The sequence below is a fragment of the Stomoxys calcitrans genome, chromosome 3 (assembly GCF_963082655.1).
Source record: "Stomoxys calcitrans chromosome 3, idStoCalc2.1, whole genome shotgun sequence".
Classification (NCBI taxonomy): Eukaryota; Metazoa; Arthropoda; class Insecta; order Diptera; family Muscidae; genus Stomoxys; species Stomoxys calcitrans.
This window is the reverse complement of record NC_081554.1, coordinates 57,068,029-57,090,733: the sequence shown is the minus strand read 5'-3', so window position 1 is coordinate 57,090,733 and position 22,705 is coordinate 57,068,029. Positions and strand designations below refer to the sequence as shown.

Here is a 22,705-nt window from a genome sequence, read left to right as displayed (position 1 = left end):
TATAAGATAAGATTTGCTCTGCTATTAGAGCGATATCAAGTTATGGTCCGGTTTGGATCACAATTAAATTATATGTTGGAGACCTGTGTAAAATCTCAGCCAATTCGAATAAGAATTGCACCATTTGGGGCTCAAGAAGTAAAATAGAGAGATTGATTTATATGGAAGCTGTATCGGGCTATAGACCGATTCAGACTATAATAAACACGTATGTTGATGGTCATGAGAGAATCCGTCGTACAAAATTTCATCCCAATCGGATAAGAATTGCGCACTCTAGAGGTTCAAGAAGTCAAGATCCCAGATCGGTTTATATGGCAGCTATATCAGGTTCTATACCGATTCGAACCATACTTGGCGCAGTTGTTGGAGATCATAACAAAACACGTCGTGCAAAATTTTATTCCAATCGGATAATAATTGCGACCTCTAGAGTCTCCAGAAGTCAAGATCCCAGATCGGTTTATATGGCAGCTATATCAGGTTATGAATCGATTTGAACCATACTTGGCACAGTTGTTGGATATCATAACAAAACACGTCGTGCAAAATTTCATTTCAATGGGATAAGAATTGCGCACTCTAGAGGCTCAAGAAGTCAAGACCCAAGATCGGTTTATATGGCAGCTATATCAAAACATGGACCGATATGGCCCATTTACAATCCCAACCGACCTACACTAAAAAGAAGTATTTGTGCAAAATTTCAAGCGGCTAGCTTTACTCCTTCGGAAGTTAGCGTGCTTTCGACGGACAGACGGACGGACGGACAGATGGACGGACAGACGGACGGACAGACGGACGGACAGACGGACGGACAGACGGACGGACAGCCGGACGGACAGACGGACGGACATGGCTAGATCGACATAAAATATCGCGACGATCAAGAATATATATACTTTATGGGGTCTCAGACGAATATTTCGAGTAGTTACAAACAGAATGACGAAATTAGTATACCCCCCATCCTATGGTGGAGGGTATAAAAATGGATGGACAAAAGAAAAAGATGGACAGACAAACAGAAGGACGGGCAAAAGGAAGCTTGTTCAAAAAGAAGGATGGAGAAATTGAATGACAGACAAAAAGAGGTGTAGCCGAAAGATTCCATCCGTTACTCATCTTTTTTCTCTTTAATTTTTCTGTTTTTCTGTTTGTCTTTCTTTCTGTCCTTCTACTCTTTTGTAATTTCTTCATACTTCTATCCTGCTCTCTTCAGTTTTTTTCCCTAAAATCAAGTCTCGTCTTCCTTCTTCTTTACAGGCTTGCATAAAACTCGGCTGGAAAGGCAAAGGCTCGGAATGGGACATATTGCCATTGGTGGTATCAGCCAATGGTCATGATCCAGACTATTTCGATTATCCACCGGAATTAATTTTGGAAGTTCCATTAAGTCATCCAAAGTAAGTTGGTAACTAAATTTAATGCCACACATAATAACCAAAGCAAAGTTCACACGCACACACACTCAAGCACACACATAGGCCAACACTTGAGATCATCAAATAGATAAAGAGAGTGACCAGCATGAACGGATGTAATAGTATGTCAGACTCAGAAGCATCTAACCGTAGCTGTAGATGTCATTGTATTGGTGTGGGCATGTGTAATGTGTGTGCTGTATGGATTTATCTGCATAATGCTAATACTACAGGTGTCAGAACATTAGATAGCCATTTGAATATAAACGAAAGTGTGTCGATTGTGCGATTGTGTGTGAGTCTGAAAGTTTGCTATATGGCCAGGTGGTGGTGTGTAAATATTGTATGTAACAGAAATGCCTTTAAATCGATTTTTATTGGATTTTGTGGTTTTTTGTTCATCTTGAGTTTGACTATTTGCCCATGAATGAATATTTAAAGATTCCAGTCTTTATGTGGTCCTATGGTAAAGTGAATGAAATAAGGATACATAGAAATGTATGAAACAAACGAATATCGTGTTTCTATGAAATCTCCTTTGAAAATCAAATTTCATGGAAATATCCTTTGAAACTTAAATTTCGACAAATTTTCTAAGAATTATGGTCAGGATTCACTGAATAAGGTTAAGCCAAGCGATCAGCCGATATACTTTTTTTTAAATATTTGGCAGTACTTGGCATTGAGGATGTCAACTTGTTCTCTTTTTACATTCATTCTTTGTTTACGTTTTCTCCTATATGATGACATTTTCAATCTTCAGATTTGACATCCTTAATGATGTTTATGGGGCCTATCCACTTTGTGTTTTGCATGTGACCTAACCTTCTATTAGTGAATCCTGAATTATGGTATGGAAGGAAATTTTTTGAGTTTTAGTTTTCTATGAAAATGTTACATTACAATAGAATCTTGATGAGATTTTCCACATATTTAAAAATTCTCGAAAAGTTTCAACATGCTCCGATGGAAAAATAAGGACGAACAGACCAATCATACATTTTATGAGCATCTGAAGAGAATATATGAAAATTAATCCGAAAGGGCCTAATAAACTTACCCGCCGAAAATCTCCTGGGGCAGCATAGAAGCGTAAATACGAAATTAGACCAAATGCAACGGCAGTAAAGTTGGTTGTCAGCAAAAAAAGGGGAAAAAATACTAAAATTGCCACAAAAACCAAATTTTGGGAACATTTCCATGGAAAAATCAAAATTTGTCCATGGTTATGTTAGGTAAGGTAAGGTTTAAGCGGCAGTCTGCCATTAGACTCACTTAGACTTTTGCGTCCATTATGATACCCCAGGAACAGGAGAAGGAATATGCCTTCTATTGTAGTTCCTACCGCTGAACCATCCAGATCGCTTTCAAAAGCCCAATAACTTGCGACCGTTCACACCCGCTAAATCAGACAGGTTCTCAAAGAAATGAGAAACTAAAGTGAAACTCCTTCTAACTGCTAGTGCGGGACACACCCACAGAAGGTGTTCCATTGTCTCTTCTTCTTCGATGTCCTCATAGCTTCTGGAAAAGTTGCTGGCAACCTTCAGTTTGTCAATGACGTAGAAATCTGTTCTAGCTAGTGACAGCAAAGCTGTAGACCTCTTCAAGTTTAGATGGGGCCACTTGGTTTTGGAATGCTCACAGCCCCTCTTTGTGACCATCTATCATTCGTGGTCCTTCGGGCCTGCTCCTGAAAACTTAGCTTACATGTTGCTACAGTCATACCCCCAGATTCTAGTATCCCTGGAATATGTAGGGTAGTTCCTAGTCTCGCAAGCTCACACAATACCCCTGGGATAACCCTGTGGCCCGGCACCCAGAACAGGTGAGTTTTGAACTTTTCAGCCATCTCTTTGAGAGATCTGCGACGGTCGAGGGCGGTTTTTGTGTTCAGAAATACATTCTCCAGGGATTTAATGGTTGCCTCACTGTCTGAGAAGATATTTATGCCAATCGTCGTTATGACATTACATCTTTGCCATTCCACCACTTCCTTAATTGCAAGGATTTTGATACACAAAGCGATGGTTGGGTAACCTTTTCGAAATGTCCAGTTCTAGATCTGTAGAGTACACCCCAAAGCCCACCTGGACGTCTAGTTTGAAACCATCCGTTTAGAAGTTGTTTAGAAGTATGTAACTTCTATTACCAGGGATATCGTAGTCCCAAACGGTTCTATTAGATATAGATACCGCTTTTATCAAAAAGCGTCTCAGGTAGGGTGTAATACTGGAACATAGACCAATCAGCTCTGGGGTCCACCATGACGGTCTCAGTTTGCCCGATGATCCGAGAAGCGATGATCATCCAACGCTTCCTAGTGGCATATTCTTGCGCTTATATCTTCCGATTCAAAATGTAGTCCTTCCTGTTCTTGGTAATAAAGGTCGGTTTATGCCTTTTATTACAAATCGCCAGATTGCAACCTATAATATATTCAATAAGCAGCTCACCCATTTCGTTGATATCCGAGCTTCCCCATATTTGGTGATGTGCATTAGCATCACTTCCTTAGCATCGCCTTTTCCCTGCAGAAGCGGCTTCTATGCAAGAATAAAGGTTCTATGTCTCCCATTCCCCGTACCTTTAAGTAGTTTAAATCCCGGAATTCTCAGGCTACGAATCATTCCTCCACACACCCATGGTTCCTGGATAAGAACCACGTCAAATCCCCCTGCCATCAGCAGGACCTTTAGTGCCACCGAAGCGGCCTTACAATGGTGGAGATTTATCTGCAGAAACCGGAGCATAGTCAGGATTCAGAACTTCCACCTCTGTTGCGTTAGCTTCGTCTTCTGAGTTCGCCAGGAGATCATCCTTACAAGATTCGTTAGATCTTGTCATGATGAACTTCCGTACGCCTCCAGGGGCAGATGGGAAAACTGTGGAACCACTCTTCCTCAGGACACTGGATACTTGGGGTGTAGACGATTCCTCCTTAGATATTTCACTAGCTGCTGCTGTCGAAGTACTTTTTGAGTTTCGTCCTTCCCCACTGGTGCACACCTTGAGCCGGGGGCAGTTGAGAAAGCAGTGAAACAACTCTCCCTCACGGCAATGGACACTTGTGGGGTGGACAATTCCTCTTTGGATGCTTCACTATCTGCTGCTGTCCAAGTACTTTTTGAGTTCCTTCCTTCTCCACTGGTGCACACCTGGAGCCCAGTCCATCCGGATAACCCACTCATGCAGGGCTTGCCTTCCCCTCCTCACTCAATTGTGGCAGGGGGATTTTTAGTCTCCTTCAATCCGCCAGTCTTAAGCGATGTGGTCCATAGTTCCTCAGGACAGTGTTCAGCAACAACTGCTGTGTCGTCTTCTGATTCTCCAACCTCACCGCTTCTATAGACCTTCAGTTTCAACTGTTAAATCCGTAGGATACAAATCCCCTAGACTGGTTGAGATCTGCCATCAGCCTCATCCAAACTACCAGTCGGGGGTTGAAAGATTGGCATTACATTCCCTAAGTCTTCCAAGTATGGATTGAGGATCTGAGGGAATCCTTGGTATCCTAGCGTATCTCATCCTTGGTATCTCATCAATCTTTTTAAGGGCGTAATGAAACATTTCAATTAAGAGTTGACGCCGATGGCAATTAGTCTCTATCGACCCCGATACCAGCCTGCATCGTCACAAACTGGAGGAGACCCAGGAAATTCTGCAAGAACATCGGAGTATACTGATGACAGTCTATTGACTATCCCACCCCAATTATTTCTAGGTATGCAGCTCTGTTCTTCTGCCTTGTCGACCACTGTCTTTACCAAACTGCATCGTCACAAACTGGAGGAGACCCAGAAAATTCCGCAAGAACGTCAGAGTATACTGATAACAGTCTATTGACTATCCCACTCCTATCATTCATTGGTATGCAGTACTGTTCTTCTCCCTTGTCGACAATTGTCTTCACCAAACTGTCCCAAGAACATTAGCAAAGTTTCTTGGCCCCATCTTACTGTTGTTCGCCATCGATCTTTTAGGCATGGGATGCCCTCCAGGTGACCATAGCCTTTTGGCTGACTGCGGTGCAGTTTCCGAATCCAGACGTGTAGTCTTTCATGCCCTACACATGCTATCACTTGCCGCACCGATTTTACATGAGTGAGCTCGTAGTCCTATGTGTCCCCGTTATGATACCAATAGCTATACTGACCTCCTTCTTGCTTCCTTTCAGTAATAGCCTTGTCTTCTTACGATCTGGATCCCCCCATAGAATTTTCGCCGTCCTATCGACCGTTTCGCTGTTCCACAATGTTGCATGCGCATTCGTCGCCCACTCCCTTAACTCGGACTGCGTCGATCCAAAAGGCTTCGGGCTAACCAAGTTTATTGACGGCAGTCCTCTGGCCTTCGCCGCCAAATCATCTGCCCTCTCATTTCCCCTTACTCCGTTATGGCCCGGGCACCCAAACGATGTGGATTTTGCCTAGTTGTTATTGCCCTTATGGCAATTTTACTGTCCGTAAAGATGTTAACACTCGACGTCCTTGCGTTAGCACCACACCACTTCACGCATTCCATGATCGCCCGGATCTCCGCCTGCAGGACCATATTATGCAAATGCAAATTTTTCCCATGAACATTCCACTAAGGAACAGGGGCAAACTTCTCACATATCAATGAGTGCAGTCCGATTCAAGTTTTAAAGCTCAATGATAAGGGGCCTCCTTTTTATAACCGAGTCCGAACGGCGTGCCGCAGTGCGACACCTCTTTCGAGAGAAGTTCTACATGGCATAGTACCTCACAAATGTTGCCAGCATTAGGAGGGGAAAACCACCGTTGAAAATTTTTTCTGATGGTCTCGCCAGTATTCGAACCAAGGCGTTCTGCGTCATAGGCGGGCATGCTTACCTCTGCGCTACGGTGGCCTCCTACCATATTATGGTCAGGCAGTCTAAAACAGATTTCAATCCCTGGGTTCTCAATGTAAACCCCCAGGCCCACTCTGTCCTCTAGCTTTTATCCATTCTGTGTAACATGATCTTCTATAGATGGCAATACTAGGGTTCCGTCAATCCCAGACTGTGTCGATGGCAGCAGTGCCTCGCACTCGACTTCAAGGTTCATCTCATTTATCCGATCGGAAACCTCTTCCCTTCCTTCCAGGTTTCCTATCGTCGCCTCGATTATACCGCGATGGTATGAGCTGCTCCCATCCTCAATCCATTCCCCCATCGCCTTAAGTCTCATAGCCGCAGTGGCTGCCTCACACTTAATCTGTATGTCAATGCGTCGGATATCTAGTCTATAATAGTCTCCAGTGCCCTAGTGGGCGTGGACCTCATCGCTTCGCCTATGCCATGACAACATGTTCTCTAAACCTGTGGTATAGTCCTTATGTTGCACTTTTTCTTCATAGCAGTCCACCAAACTACTGAGGCGTAAGTAAGTACTGGTCTAATCACGCTCCTGAAGGGCCAGTGGACTATCCTAGGATTCAGGCCCCATTTCGAGCCTACAGCCCAACTACATAGTGACCAACATCTGTGAGCCTTCTCAGTACGCTCCTGAATGTGACACTTCCAATTCAGTTTCCTGTCCAAGAGCACACGAAAGTACTTGACCTTGTCAGATATCGATATCGTCTTATTGAGGAAACGTGGTGCGTTAAATTGGCCCACCTTCGTCTTCCTCGTGAACAGGCACATTTCAGTCTTTTCAGCCCTTCTGCATAGCTCGTTCAGATCCATAGCCCTTAGAAGTATTATAACATCGTCTGCGTAGCAGAAATGTCTATGTCAAATCAAAATTGGACCATTGCATTTAGAAATAATTGGGTTGCCCAAAAAGTAATTGCGGATTTTTCATATAGTCGGCGTTGACAAATTTTTTCACAGCTTGTGACTCTGTAATTGCATTCTTTCTTCTGTCAGTTATCAGCTGTTACGTTTAGCTTGCTTTAGAAAAAAAGTGTAAAAAAAGTATATTTGATTAAAGTTCATTCTAAGTTTCATTAAAAATGCATTTACTTTCTTTTAAAAAATCCGCAATTACTTTTTGGGCAACCAATACTATGAACATTTTTGACAATAAAATTTTCAAGAAATTCTTTTTAGCTTGGAATGCCTCATATTTTGCCAATACTCTCGCATATCCTTTGGCATTTCTATGCTCGTTTTCTGTTAGCCTAAGTTCCTTTGCACATATGCACTGTAGATTAAATGAATTTTTATTATATTAGAAATGATACTTTTTAAAGTTTCATTCTCCCCCCTGATTTCTGTCTGCCCTTTTCTGGATAGCCTTTTTTTCTCTTAGACATTTTTTGTTGTTGTTGTGTGAAAGTGACCTTACCACCTGTCGTGTTTCGAAGGCGTCTAATTTGCAGGTGTTGGTCTGCTATTTGCCCCAGTGGCTGTTGTTTGTTGTAGGTGTAGACATCTGTGTGTGTGTGGGTGTGTTTGTGTGTGTGGTGCCAGATTGAAATTCCAATTTAAATTCATAATAACTTTATTTGCCAAAGAGATTAGTTTGTTTGGCTATGGTTTTGGTAGTTTAAGTTGTTGAACAAAGCACAAGACAAAAATTACAAGTCATGGGCCATGGTTTGCTTGGTTTTGTTGTTGGCTCGAAATATTCTCAATATTTATACAGCTCTTGATTAGTTTCTCACACATGGCCAAAGTATTTGCATAGAAGAATTTTTGCACACCACAGGTTTCCAAGCAAGCAAGTGGTCTGCTAAAATTGTAAAATTTTTGCTACGGCTTTGTTAGAGGGGAGCTTTTGAAATATTTTCTTTTGTTCGTCGAAGGAAGAATTTAAGATGGTGGTTCAATTCAAGAGTTTGATTTAAAGTGGTTGCAGTATTTGAACAGACCTTTATTTCCAATGAAAATGTTGTCAAATTGTTATTTTAATAAAAAATTGTGCTACATATTAAACTAGCCGAACCGGGCCCGCTTCGCTGCGCCTTCTTTAACCCTCTGACATCTTTTTAGGGTGGGGAGACTTCGCCCTGAATGTGGATAGCGAATCCGTGCTGTACTGTAACTTATGTCCGCCTATGATGCTGAAAGCGTGCGTTCGAATCCTGGCAAGAACATGGGACAAAATTGAATGCGGTGGTTACCCCTCTTAATGCTGCAACATTTGCGAGTTACCATGCCATGCAAGTACAAAATTCTCCTCAAAGAGGTTTTGCACTGGGGCACGCCGTTCGGACTCGGCTACAAAAATATGTCTTTTATCATTGAGTTTAGACATGATTCAGAAAGCACTCATTGATGTGTGAGAAGTTTGCCTCTGCTCGATTCGTGGACAAATTTTTACTTTACTTTACAAAAGCCTTTCTTTTGAGTCCTATTTAAAGGTATTGGTAAATATTTTCGGTTTAGGGGGTATTTCGAGGGTGGGGTGGTCACCCAGACACTTGGCCCTTAAAGTAAATTTTGGAGTGGGCGGATACCCAAACACATGGCTCTATATTGTAGTGATTGGTCTATATACCTATATGGCGGGTTTTGGGTGGCCGCCGCGGAACCCGACGCCATCATTTAGGGCTTTTATGGCCCTAAGACCCTCAATCAGAGGATCGGTTTATATGGCAGCTATAACCACATCTGGACCGATCTGGGCCAAATTGAGGAAGGACGTCGAAGAGCCTAATACAACTCGCTGTCCCAAATTTCCGCGATTTCGGACAATAAATGCGCTTTTTATGGCTGCAAAACCTAAAACCGAGAGATCGGTCTATATGGCAGCTATATCCAAATCTGGACCGATCGAGGCCAAATCAAGGAAGGATGTTGAAGGGCCTAACATAAATCACTGTCTAAAATTTCAGCGAAATTGGGTAATAAATGTGGCTTTTAGGGGCCTCAAAACCTAAAACCGAGAGATCGGTCTATATGGCAGCTATATCCGAATCTGGACCGATCTGGGCCAAATTGACGAACGATGTCGAAGGGCCTAACACAACTCACTGTTCCAAATTTCAGCAAAATCGGATAATAAATGTGGCTTTTATGGGACTAAGACCCTAAATTAACGGATTGGTCTAAATGGCAGCTATATCCAAATCTGAACCGATCTGGGCCAAATTGATGAATGATGTCGAAGAGCCTTACGTTACTCACTGTCCCAAATTTCAGCAAAATTAGATAATAAATGTGGCTTTTATAGGCCTAAGACCCTAAATCGGCGGATGGGTCTATATGGCAGCTATATCCAAATCTGAACCGATCTGGGCCAAATTTCGAAAGAAGTCGAAGGGCCTAACACAACTCACTGTCCCAAATTTCAGCAAAATTGGATAAAAAATGTGGCTTTTATGGGCCTAAGACCCCAAATCGGAGAATCGGTCTATATTGCAGCTGTATCCAAATCTGGACCGATCCGAGCCAAATTGATGAATGATGTCGAAGGGCCTAACACAACTCACTGTCCCAAATTTCAGCAAAATTGGATAATAAATGTGGCAGCTATATCAAGCTATTGATCGATTTAGACTATGTTAGACACATATGTTCAAGGTCATGAGAGAAGCCGTTGTACACAATTTCTGCCAAATCGAATGAAAATTGCGCCCTCTAGAGGCTCAAAAAGTCAGGATCCCAGATCGGTTTATATGGCAGCTATATCAGGTTATGAACCGATTTGAATCATACTAAACACAGTTATTGGAAGTGATACCAAAACACTACGTGCAAAATTTCGTTCAAATCGGACGATAATTGCGCCCTCTAGAGACTCAAGAAGTCAAGAGCCAAGATCCGTTTGTATGGCAGCTATCTCAAAACATGGACCGATTTGGCCCATTTACAATCCCAAGCGGATGGTGGAGGGTATAAAAATTTTAAATCATATTCCTTCTTCCTGACCATATTCGTAATCTACTCCCGAATACCTTTCATTTGAGTCCCATTATGTGATGCTCGTCCAATAAGCCTATTTTAGGGGGTTTTGGGGTTAGGTCGGCCCCCCAGTTATTTGAACCTCATTTTTAATATGACATTTGTACTCTTCTCCAGAATACCTTTCATTTGAATCCCATATCGTCCTGATCGGTACACTTTTATTTTTGGGCGGTACTTTTGGGATAAGGGGGAGGGTCCCCGTTCAGATATCAAAGATTTTTATAGCCTCCAGACTAACCTACACAGTCTGTGAAAATTTCAAAGTAATCGGTTCAGCCGTTTTTGAGTCTATACGGAACAAACAAACAAACCGACAAACAAATACAAACTAATTTTTATACCCTCCAACATGGGATGGGGGTATACTAATTTCGTAATTGTGTTTGTAACACCTCGAAATATGCGTCTAAGACCCCATAAAGTAAATATATTCGTGATCGTCTTGACACTTTAAGTAGAGCTAGCCATGTCCGTCCGTCTGTGTGTCGAAGGCACGCTAACTTTCGATGGATTAAAGCTAACCACTTCAAATTTTGCACAAATACTTCTTATAAGTGTAGTTCGGTTGGGATTGTAAATGGGCTATATAGGACCATGTTATGATACAGCTGCCATATAAACCAATCTTGGATCTTCACTTCTTGAGCCACTAGAGGGCACAATTCTTATCCGATTTGGCTAAAATTTTGCATGAGTCGTTTTATTATGACTTCCAGCAACTGTGCTGAGTATGGTAGAAATCGGTTCATAACCTGATAATGCTGTCATATAAACCTATCTGGGGTCTTGACTTTATGAGCGTCTAGAAGGCGCAATTCCTGTCCGATTTGGCCGAAATTTTGCACGACGTGTTAGGTGATGACTTCCAACAACTGTGCTAAGTATGGTTTAAATCGGTCCATAACCTGATATAGCTGCCATATAAAGCGATCTTGAATCTTAACTTCTTGGGCCACTAGATGGCGCAATTCTTATTCAATTTAGCTGAAATTTCGCATGACGTGTTTTCTTATGACTTCTATCAACTGCGCCAAATATGGTTCAAATCGATCCATAACCTGATATAGCTGCCATTTAAACCGATCTTGACTTCTTGAGCCTCCAGATGGCGTAATTATCATCCGATTTTGGCTAAAATTTTGTATAACGGCTTCTCCCATGACCTTCAACATACGTGTCAAATATGGTCCGAATCGATCTATAGCCTGATAAAGGTCCCATATAAAATGATCTCTCTATTTTGCTTCTAGAGCCCCTAAAGCAATCTATGGTGGAGGGTGTTTAAGATTCGGCCCGGCCGAACTTAGCACGCTATCGCTTGTTATATAAATGGATAGATAGAAGATTTTGTCAACATTTTCTTTGTTTTTATACCCACCACCAAAGGATGGGGGTATATTCATTTTGTCATTCCGTTTGCAACACATCGAAATATCCATTTCCGACCCTATAAAGTATAGATATTCTTGATCGTCCTAAAAATCTAAGACGATCTAGCATGGCCGTCCGTCTGACTGTTGAAATCACGCTAGAGTCTTTAAAAATAGAGTAAATGAGCTGAAAGTTTTCATAGATTCTCTTTTTTGTCCATAAGCAGGTTAAGTTCGAAGATGCGCTATATCGGACTAATACATCTTGATATAGCCCACATATAGACCGATCTGCCGATTTAGGGTCTTAGGCTCATAAAAGCCACATTTAATAATCGATTTTGCTGAAATTTGGGACAGTGAGTTCGGTTAGGCCTTTCGACATCCTGCTTGAATTTCGACATCCTGCTTGAATTTCCAGATTTGGATATAACTGCCATATAGACCGATCCGCCGATTTAGGGTCTTAGGCCCACAAAAACCACATTTTTTATCCGATTTTGCTAAAATTTGGGACAGTTTGATGTATCGAGCCCCTTGACACCTTTCTGCAATTTGGCCAAGGTCGGACCAGATTTGGATATAGCTGCCATATAGACCGATCCGCCAATTTAGGATCTTAGTCCCATAAAAGCCACATTTATTATCCGATTTTGCTGAAATTTGGGACAATAAATTGTGTTAGGCCACTTGTTATCTTTCTTTAATTTGGTCTAGATCGGTTTGGATTTGGATATAGCTGCCATATAGACCGATCCGCCGATTTAGGGTCTTAGGCCCACAAAAACCACATTTATCCGATTTTGCTGAAATTTGGGACAATAAGTTGTGTTAGGCCACTTGTTATCTTTCTTTAATTTGGCCAAGGTCGGTCCAGATTTGGATATAGCTGCCATATAGACCGATCTCTCGATTTAAGGTCTTGGGTCCATAAAAGGTGCATTTATTGTCCGATTTCGCCGAAATTTGGGATAGTGAGTTGCGTTAGGCCCTTCGACATCCTTCTTTAATTTGGCCCAGATCGGTCCAGATTTGAATATCGCTGCCATATAGACCGATCTCCCGATTTAAGTCTTGGGCCCATAAAAGACGCATTTATTGTCCGATTTCGCCGAAATTTGGGACAGTGAGTTCGGTTAGGCCTTTCGACATCCTGCTTGAATTTGGCCCAGGTCGGTCCAGATTTGGATATAGCTGCCATATAGACCGATCCGCCGATTTAGGGTCTTTGGCCCATAAAAGTCACATTTATTATCCGATTTTGCTGAAATTTGGGACAGTTTTATGTATCGAGCCCCTTGACACCTTTCTTCAATTTGGCCAAGATTGGTCCAGATTTGGATATAGCTGCCATATAGACCGATCCGCCAATTTAGGATCTTAGTCCCATAAAAGCCACATTTATTATCCGATTTTGCTGAAATTTGGGACAATAAATTGTGTTAGGCCACTTGTTATCTTTCTTTAATTTGGTCTAGATCGCTTTGGATTTGGATATAGCTGCCATATAGACCGATCTCTCCATTTAAGGTCTTGGGTGCATAAAAGGCGCATTTATTGTCCGATTGTGTCAAAATTTGAGATAGTGAGTTGTGCAAGGCCCTTCGACATCTTTCTTTAATTTGGCCCAGATCGGTGCAGGTTTGGATATAGCTGCCATATAGACCGATCTATCGATTTAAGGTCTTGGGCCCATAAAGGGCGCATGTATTGTCCGATGTCGCCGACATTTGGGAGAGTGAGTTAGATTAGGCCCTTCGACATCTCTCTGCAATATGGCACGGATCGGTCCAGATTTGGATATAGCTGCCATATAGACCGATCTCTCAATTTAAGGCCTTGGGTCCATAAAAGGCGCATTTATTGTCCGATATAGCTTAAATTTGGTGCAGTGGGTTGTGTTAGGCCCTTCGACATCTCTCTTTAATCTGGCTTAGGTCGGTCCAGATTTGGATATAGCTGCCATATAGACCGATCTCTCGATTTAAGGTTTTGGGCCAATAGAAGGCGTTTTTATTGTCCGATATCCCCGAAATTTGGGATAGTGGGTTGTGTTAGGCCCTTCGACATTCTTCTTTAATTTGGCCCAGATCGGTCTAGATTTGGATATAGCTGCCCTATATACCCCTCTCGATTTAAGGTCTTGGGCCCATAAAAGGCGCATTTATAAACCGATTTCGCTCAAACTTGACACAGTGACTTATGTTAGGCTTTTCGACATCCGTGACGTATATGGTTCAGATCGGCCTATATTTCGATATGGCTACAAAAAAGACCAATATTTTGTCAAATATCCGTGTCAAATTTCGTTTAAATCGGACCATATTACGATACAGCTGCATTGTGCATTTTCACAGAATTATGACGAAAGGTGGTTTACACACTTACCCAAAGTGGTGGGTATCCAAAGTTCGGCCAGGCCTTTTTACTTGTTTTTTAAAAAATTTTCGCCACAATTTTAATTCTACAGTTTTTTTTTTAAATTTTAGTTTTTTAGAAATTTTTTTGGTAAAAAATTGTTTTTTTTTTTAGATATCTTTAGTACTTGCCCTTTTGCTTTTCTCTCTCTCTCCCTCTTTAATTCTGCTTCATTTTAAGAGGTTTGTTGTACATTTCAATTTTCCTTGACAGATTTTCCTTGTTCTTGTCTTTTTTGTTTTTGCCATCTCTGGGCATATGTTCTCGTTTGTAACAAATAAAGATTGATGGCTTCCAAAATGTCATCCCTAATCAAACGTGTAATGATATAATTCCGATTTGTTTTTCTTTTTTCACATAAAATCAAATCGATTTAATTCATTGAAGCACTAAGAAAAATTTTCCATAGAAATTTAAATCTTTTGTTTTATTTGAGAAAGGTTAACTCATTGGCTTTCGGAGAATCTAAGGCAAAAGGGAAACGGAAACAAAGCCAAAATGTTTTAAATTTTTTAGTGCGCGAAATTGAATTCCAATATGCAATGACCATAAAATTGAATTTTAAAATATTTGGCCAAATGAAGTTTTGCTCAGTCCTCTCATTGTGTTTGGGAATTTTCTTTCTCTTTGCAGATTCGAGTGGTTTGGTGAAATGGGTTTGCGTTGGTATGCACTGCCTGCGGTGTCCGGAATGCTGTTCGATGTGGGTGGCATTCAATTCACTGCCACAGCGTTTAGTGGCTGGTACATGTCCACCGAGATTGGCTGTCGCAATTTGTGCGATATAAATCGGCGAAATATTTTAGAGGTAAGTGGACGTAGAGTAGAGTGGAGAGAGAGAGGAAGCCAATGGCCTGGCGAAAAACATGGTTTTTGAGGTTTCCTGCCTACTGCATTGATCTGAAAATGATGATTATTGTTAAGCGCTTTATTGCGACCTGTTTCCCTTTTTTGGCTTTGGGGAGTTGTTGTTTAACATTCACTTTTGGCAATTGGCTCCATATTTCAAACTCTCTATTGGGACTCATGCCTGGCCATGATGAATTGTTTGCCATAGTGTTTTGGACTTACTCTTTACTATGTTTTGTTGTGTGTTTTTGGTTTTTGCTTGCAGACGGTGGCTTTGAAAATGAACTTGGACACCCGCACACCCACCTCATTGTGGAAGGACAAGGCTTTGGTGGAAGTCAATATTGCGGTGTTGCACTCCTTCCAGAGTCGCAACGTGACCATTGTGGACCACCATACGGCCAGTGAGAGTTTTATGAAACATTTTGAAAATGAATCGAAATTGCGGTAAGTCATTCCATATTTGGCTATACAATCATACTTTTTTGGTTGCTTGTTCAGCATCAATGAAACAAAAAAAGTTTCCTCTTACTCACCTCCCTATGTCCTATGGTTGAGTTGCCTTTGCCTTTTTGGGTTTTTTTTTTTGGATGCGCCTCACATTTGTCCAACAGATGGTGTCTGACGCAAAAGAAAGTGAAACAAAAGAAATGAGATAAAATTTTCTTTTTTCTTCCCACTCCCACTCCCATTCCCATCCTTTCCATTCCTTGTTGCCTTTCAATAGCTGCTAAGGGACATATGGACGTCGTTTTACGGCATCATCAATATTTCGACCTCATGTGTTTGGTTAATGATACTTTGTTGAGTTTGTCTAGGTGAGGAGTTTTAGTTGGTATAGAGGCTTAAGAAAGGAATGATGGTGAAGAAAGCCAATAGAAGTTGCCAATAATTTCTAAGGACATAAATTTTGAAGATTTTTTTTTTTTTTTTTGAAAAAATAAAATTTTGTTAAAATTTTCTATAGAAATGAAATTTTAATAAAATTTGGCTATAGGCGCTATTTTATTTTGATCTTTGATGATTTCGTGATCATTGGCAAACTTCTGGCCTTACTACCAAAAAATTTCAAGCGGCTAGCTTTACTTCTTCGAAGGTTAGCGTGCCTTCGACAGACAGACGGACGGACGGACATGGCTAGATCGACTTAGAATGTCATGACGATTAAGAATATATATATACTTTATGAGGTCTTAGACGGAAATTTCGAGGAGTTACAAATGGAATGACGAAATTATTACACCCCCATCCTATGGTGGAGGTTATAAAAACACCCAGTAAAATTTCAGCCACATCGGGCAAAAATTGCAGCGTCCAGGAGCTCAAGAAGTCAAGTGAGGAGATCGGTTTATATGGAAACTATATCTAAATCTGAATCGATGTGACCCATTTCCAATCCCCAACGAACTACATCAATAAGACGTCTTGGTGCAAAATCTCAAGTGGATATCTTTTTTCGTTCGACCGCTACCATGATTTTGACTGATGGAAGGACGGACTTGGCTAGATCGACTTAAAATGTCAAGAAGATTCAGAATAAATATATTTATTATGGGGGAGCGACTATGTTAGTATACCCCCATCTTATGGTGTTGGGCATAAAAAGTTAACACGAAAAACAAAATGTTAAGTCAGGAATTCCGGGCTGCTTACCAAATTCTTACGTTTTATGCAGTCTCGAAGGATCCGGTGTGCCGATCCTCACGTTTTTAAAATACCCCACGATGTCATTGCATAATGCCAATGTCTACGTCTTGGCATCGAAGGATTCTGCTACTTTATGCCCAGCCTCGTGCAGAGAAGTCTCCACCGATTTCGCTGGTGGAGACATGTTTTGCCCATAAACATTCCACTAAGGAAACTTCTCACATATCAATGAGTGCTGGCCGATTCAGGTTTAAGTTCAATGATAAGGGGGGCATCTTTTTTAGCCGAGTCCGAACGGCGTTCAGCAATGCGAAACCTCTTTGGGAAGAAGCTTGAGCATGGCCTATTACCCCACAAATGTCGCCAGCATTAGAAGGGGATAAGCATCGCTGAAAAATTGTCATTCTGATGTTCTCCCCAGGTTTCGAACCCAGGCGTTCTGCATCATAGGCGGGCATGCTAGCCTCTGTGCTACGATGGCCTCCATGCCAAAACTTTGAATCGAGAGATCGGTATATATGGCAGCTATATCCAAATTTGAACCGATCTGGTTAATATTGAAGAGGAATGTCGAAGAGCCTAGCACAACTCATTGTTCGGAATTTCGGCAACATCGGACAATAAATGGGCCCAAAACCTTAATTCGAGAAATCGGTCCATATGGCAGCTATATCTAAATCTGGACCGATCTGAGCCAAATAGAAGAAGGATGCCGACTGGCCTAACGCAACCCACTGTACCAAATTTCAGCAAAATCGGATAACAAAGATGGCTTTTATGGGCCCAATAGCCTAAATCGGCGCATCGTTCTATATGGCAGCTATATTCAAATCTGAACCGATCTGGACCAAATTGAAGAAGGATATCGAAGGGCCTAACAGAACTCACTGTCCCAAATTTCAGCAAAATCGGATAATAAATGTGGCTTTTATGGGCCTAAGACCTTAATTCGGCGGACCGGTCTATATGGGGGCTATATCAAGATATAGTCCAATATGACCCATCTTCAAACTAACCTGCTTATGGACAAAAAAAATCAGTGCAAAGTTTCAGCTCAATATCTCTATTTAGACTGTAGCGTGATTTCAACAGACAGACGGACGGACATGGCTAGATCGTCTTAGATTTTTACGACGAACAAGAATATATTAGGTTGCCCAAAAAGTAATTGCGGATTTTTTAAAAGAAAGTAAATGCATTTTTAATAAAACTTAGAATAAACTTTAATCAAATATACTTTTTTACACTTTTTTTCTGAAGCAAGCTAAAAGTAACAGCTGATAACTGACAGAAGAAAGAATGCAATTACAGAGTCACAAGCTGTGAACAAATTTGTCAACGCCGACTATATGAAAAATCCGCAATTACTTTTTGGGCAATATGTTGTTTATAGGGTCGGAAATGGATATTTCGATGTGTTGCAAAAGGAATGACAAAATGAATATACCCCCATCCTTTGGTGGTGGGTAAAAAAAACCAGTAAAAAATATGCCGTGTGAGAACGGGTAGAGAAATTTAAATTTTGAATGGTTAGAGCTGAGTTATTAGCGAGATCGTGTGCAAAATTTGAAGGCCCTGGACACCTTTTGGTAGGACCCGTTATTTCGAAAAAGTTCCGACTGCCAAATCTTCATTTGTGGTCCGATTTTCACAATATTTGCTGGATAATGCTCAAGAAACCCCACAGAAAAGTCTTCTTGAAGTGCTCAATATCTCCGCTGGTTTGGGGGATATACGAGTTTGAAATTGAAAAAGTTTTTCTGAAGTTTTCACCAGGATTCCAACCCGTTGTGGGCGGATATACTAACCACTGCGTTGCGGTACTGTACTCTCGTAGTGACGACTCTGGGCTATGATGAAGGCGGTTCTGGCAAACCGAACAGAACCAGGGTCCGAGGTTCTTTTCAATCCCGGCACGGAACAGAGGCGTCCGCAGAAGACACTTTGGGATGTGCCTCTCGCAAGACGAAAAAATAGACGAACACGTGCAGCTCTTGCCGATGAAGGACTCCATCGGGTCATTCCGGTACGTACAACCGGCTGTTATGCAATTGGCCTATCCGTGTATGGCTTTCGCTATCAGTATGAAATACATAGGTCTTCGCGTCCATTTATACAGAACAGATGCGGCAAGCGATAGAATGTGTTTGGCGTCGGGGGAAGATCATGCGAAGTGGAAACATTCTCTATGGCAATGCCCAGCATTCGCGATTTAAAGTCACCGGTACTGGAGTGGTTATGATTAGGTTAGGTTAGGTAAGAGTGGCAGTCCTTTACAGACTCACTTAGACAATTTTAAGTCCATTGTGATACCACAGTAGCGACAGACCAAGGCTTCTGGCGGGAATCGATCACACGACCCCTGCACTGGTAATCCAAGCACGCTATCAACTCGACTACCGAGGCGCCCTGTATGGTTATGGTGCTTCGAATGCGAGCAGCAAGAAATTCCTGACATATACCTCTTCGGGGTTACTATTCAGTATTTAGGGCGCACAAGAAGCCTATTGTTAGCTTTGCTGTAATCCATAGTGGTATGGACCGGTTTATAACCCCACCAAGGTGGGATGATAACTCATCTAATGTCTGAAATCCACCTCCGCACGGAATCCATGTTATAGAACTTTGGTCTATGTTCATCTATACCTGTGGTACGGGATTATACGTCATTCGTACTCGTCTACTATAGAAAAAAGACATTTAGCCAAAACTTCAACTGGTCAGCACTTGTTAATACAAAAGAAGTTCCCTCTTTATTTCTTTGAGGGACTATGTTGGCCGGAATTTTCCTAAAACAAACGTATGAAAAATTTAAAGTGGTTGTTGCTTATGCCAGGGTTTGTTGTTTTAAAACTACCGCTACCTCATGCCTTCATTGCACATTGAAATGCCTGCCTACGATTTTTTTCTGTTTATATTGGATATGCCTGCCCAATCACTCTATAACAGATGCACCCTATTAAAAGCCTTAATGGTTTTTTCGGTTTTCTCTGTTGTGAGTGCATTGAATTATATATGAGAGCCACTAAAAGTATGAGTGTGTGTGTGTGTGTGTGCTCCTACTTTCTTTGAGGCGTAGAGTTGAGGAGACTCGTTCGAGAACAGCTTTTGATAATTTATGTGTAGACATGTTTTATTTGACATTGTGGTGGTGTGTGATTGTCAATGTTGTTATTGTTGCTGATACAAAAAAAAAACAAAAACATTCACAAAACATAGCACACATGTTTATATTGGAAAAAAAACTCTAGTAGGGGGTTTCTTAGTATAATCGCTCTCTTACACCCTCTCTACCATGATATCATGCTCTATGGCAGAATAGTGACAAAAAGAAAGCCCAAGTTTTGTAAGCTTACGCGTATTGTGTGGATTGTGGTCGGGTTTTCCGCGTTCGTATTGTCTGTCTGAGTGGGTTCACGTGGCTGCGTGTTTGTGGTTTTTTTTGAGTATTTTATTGTGAATGATTTGAAGAGGCTGCAAAGAATTGGGCCTTAAGCGGCAAAATATAAGAAAATTTTGTTATTGCAATATTACTACCACAATGTAATGACAAAAAAAATGTTTTAGGTTTTTATTTAGTGAGGAAGACTAGGAGAAACAGGAGTCCAGTCTAAAAATGCAAAATTGCCCAGGGAAATTCCATTAGGGAACAGGGACAAACTTCTCACATATCAATAAGTGCTGTCCGATTCAAGTTTAAGCTCAATGATAAGGGGCCTCCTATTATAGCCCAGTACGAACGGCGTGCCGCAGTGCGACACTTCTTTGAGGAGAAGTTTTTACATGGCATAGTACCCCACAAATGTCGCCAGCATTAGGAGGGGATAACCGCCGCTGAAAATTTTTTTCTGATTCGAACCCAGGTGTTTAGCGTCATAGGGGGACATGCTAACCTCTGCGCTACGGTGACTTCCAAGCCCTATTTAAAGGGAGTATAAATGCCGAATTATACGTTTGTGTGACCGTTGTGTGGAGCGAACGTGTTTTCGTTTCGCTTCTCGAAAAAAAACGTATCTCGGAATAGGTACCTGTTGTAAAAAATTCTAAAGCCCGTTAGGAGTAGGCTCAAAAGGGACACCAAAAATCCAACAGCTGCGGTGGTGGCGTCAGACCGTAGCATGTTGTCCCCCCCTCCTGTAGGTCCTTGGCACCTGTAGTCGATAGTAATGCTTCAAGAGCACAACTAGTCGTCAGACTCATTAATGAGGAACAGACAGATAAACCAGAGGGATGCACAGTTTGTCCCCAGCCCTTAAGTAAAGGTGGTCTTTCCGACTCAGATTCAGACAGCGACAGTGTCAATGAAACAGTCATCGCAGCCGAATTGAGAGATGACGGCAGAGCGATGACGGTAGAAGTGAGCGATTGCTTTGCTTTGCTTTGCAAACCGGGAAAGCGATCCGGGCGCGACGAAGGAGACAGAGGAGTGTGTACCGGCAGCGCAATCGGACGAAAGCGCAGGATGCTGGAAGGGATGGAACTGACATTTCAGGTACTTCTACGGAAGCTGGAAAGAGACTCGGATCTACCGAAGAGCATAACATTGCCAAGACGCTGAAGAAAAAGAGCTCCCAGCTTTCTAGTACTCTGGGAAAACCAAGCCAGCCATCCCGCAATGGAGACTCCAGGCAGTGTCCTGCGGAGGGAGACAAAGTTGGAATAGGAACGAAGGAAGCACGCACAGCCCCTGAGTCTTCATGGAGGACTATGGCATCACGTAAGGGGAAGATGGTCGCTGACAATGGTAAGGAGCAGCCCTTTTACGCCAGAGTGGCAAGGAAGCAAAACAGAGATGAGCTGACTTAGGGAGTCATCAATATCGACAGGGCATTTGGTAGGATTCCAACAGATCATCGGTCCCAAGTGGAGGATCTTGTTAACGATCAAATTTTCGAACATGTGTGGAACTCTGTAGAGGGTCCACTCATACAAATGATGAGCTGCGAGTATAGAGGGGACATCTTTACCCTGAGTTTTGGGTCAGCGGAATGTATTGATACCGTAAAAAAGCTCGTTGGAAGTATCCACACTCCCTGGGGCGCAAAGCTCGACCTTGTAAGAAAGATGGACCTCCCACAGCTCACAAAGGTTTAGAATCGCACGGCCAGCTCCGAATCCGATAAGGTTCCGTAATAAGTTGAAACCCAACTGGACAGAATTCGGAAAACTACTGAGGAGAAGACTTGGGCAAGATAATTTAGATTGTCCAAGCATAGAAGACATTGACGACAATATCAACAGGATTACGACTGGTGGGGTCTTTCGTAGATAGTTGTTCTCTTCGAGAAAGGAAATCCGCCCAAGAAAAGCCCTGGATGACCGGGGATTTCGCTGTATTGGCAAAGAGGTCTGCAGGCTTTTAAGAACTCTTAAGGGGGTCCATCCATACGAATAATGAGCTGTGAGTATAGAGGGGACATCTTACCGCTGAATTTTGATTCCAGGGAATGCATTGATACCGTCAAAATGCTCGTTGGAAGTATCCACACTCCCTGTGGCACAAAGCTCGACCTTGTGGAAAAGCATCCCAAAGCTCACAAGGCCTTCATCATCAACGGTCTTCATCAAGAAGACCTCACAGCGGTCTTAATCAAGAATGTGGCTATTGAAGGCATGGTGGAAGTCTTAAACAAAGAAAACCAAGTTTTGGTCGTGGAGAAATGGTAGGTTTTCCCCAGGGATGAAAAGGAGGAAGGAGATCTCCTTGTGGTGGGCAGTGATCAAATCTCCGTGACAAGTTTGGCTTAGGCTAAAGTCATGGCGTATTGAGGGGCCATGGCCGTCTTCATCAAGTATATGGGCAGCGAAATCACGACGGAACGCATGATGTCTTAAACAAGCAAAAGATAAGATTTGGTTGTGGAGAAATAGGAGGTTTTCCACAGGGAGGAGAAGGTAAAAGGCACTCTACTTGTGGTGGACATTGATTAAGTCTCCGTGACCAGTTTGGTTTAGACTAAAGGCATGGCGTACTACGGGGCCATGACTGTCTTTTTCAAAATAGGGAAGATTAGGATAGGCAAATATTCTCATATTGAGGTGGTGCATTGTCGGAACACTCAATACCTCCTAACAGAAAGTCTGCCGACTACGAGACAATCACCGACTCTCTCAATATTGAGAAGACTAGAGTA

At 42.0% G+C, this 22,705-nt stretch overlaps 1 protein-coding gene across 1 annotated transcript in view; it reads left to right on the top strand.

Moving 5' to 3' along the window:
- The window catches only part of LOC106083069 (nitric oxide synthase), a 317,072-nt gene that overhangs the window by 93,014 nt on the left and 201,353 nt on the right, over positions 1–22,705 (top strand). The window contains exons 6-8 of the mRNA XM_013245896.2: positions 1,267–1,406; positions 14,709–14,883; positions 15,190–15,371. Coding sequence (XP_013101350.2) covers positions 1,267–1,406; positions 14,709–14,883; positions 15,190–15,371 — 497 coding nt within the window. The remainder of the gene's footprint in view (positions 1–1,266; positions 1,407–14,708; positions 14,884–15,189; positions 15,372–22,705) is intronic.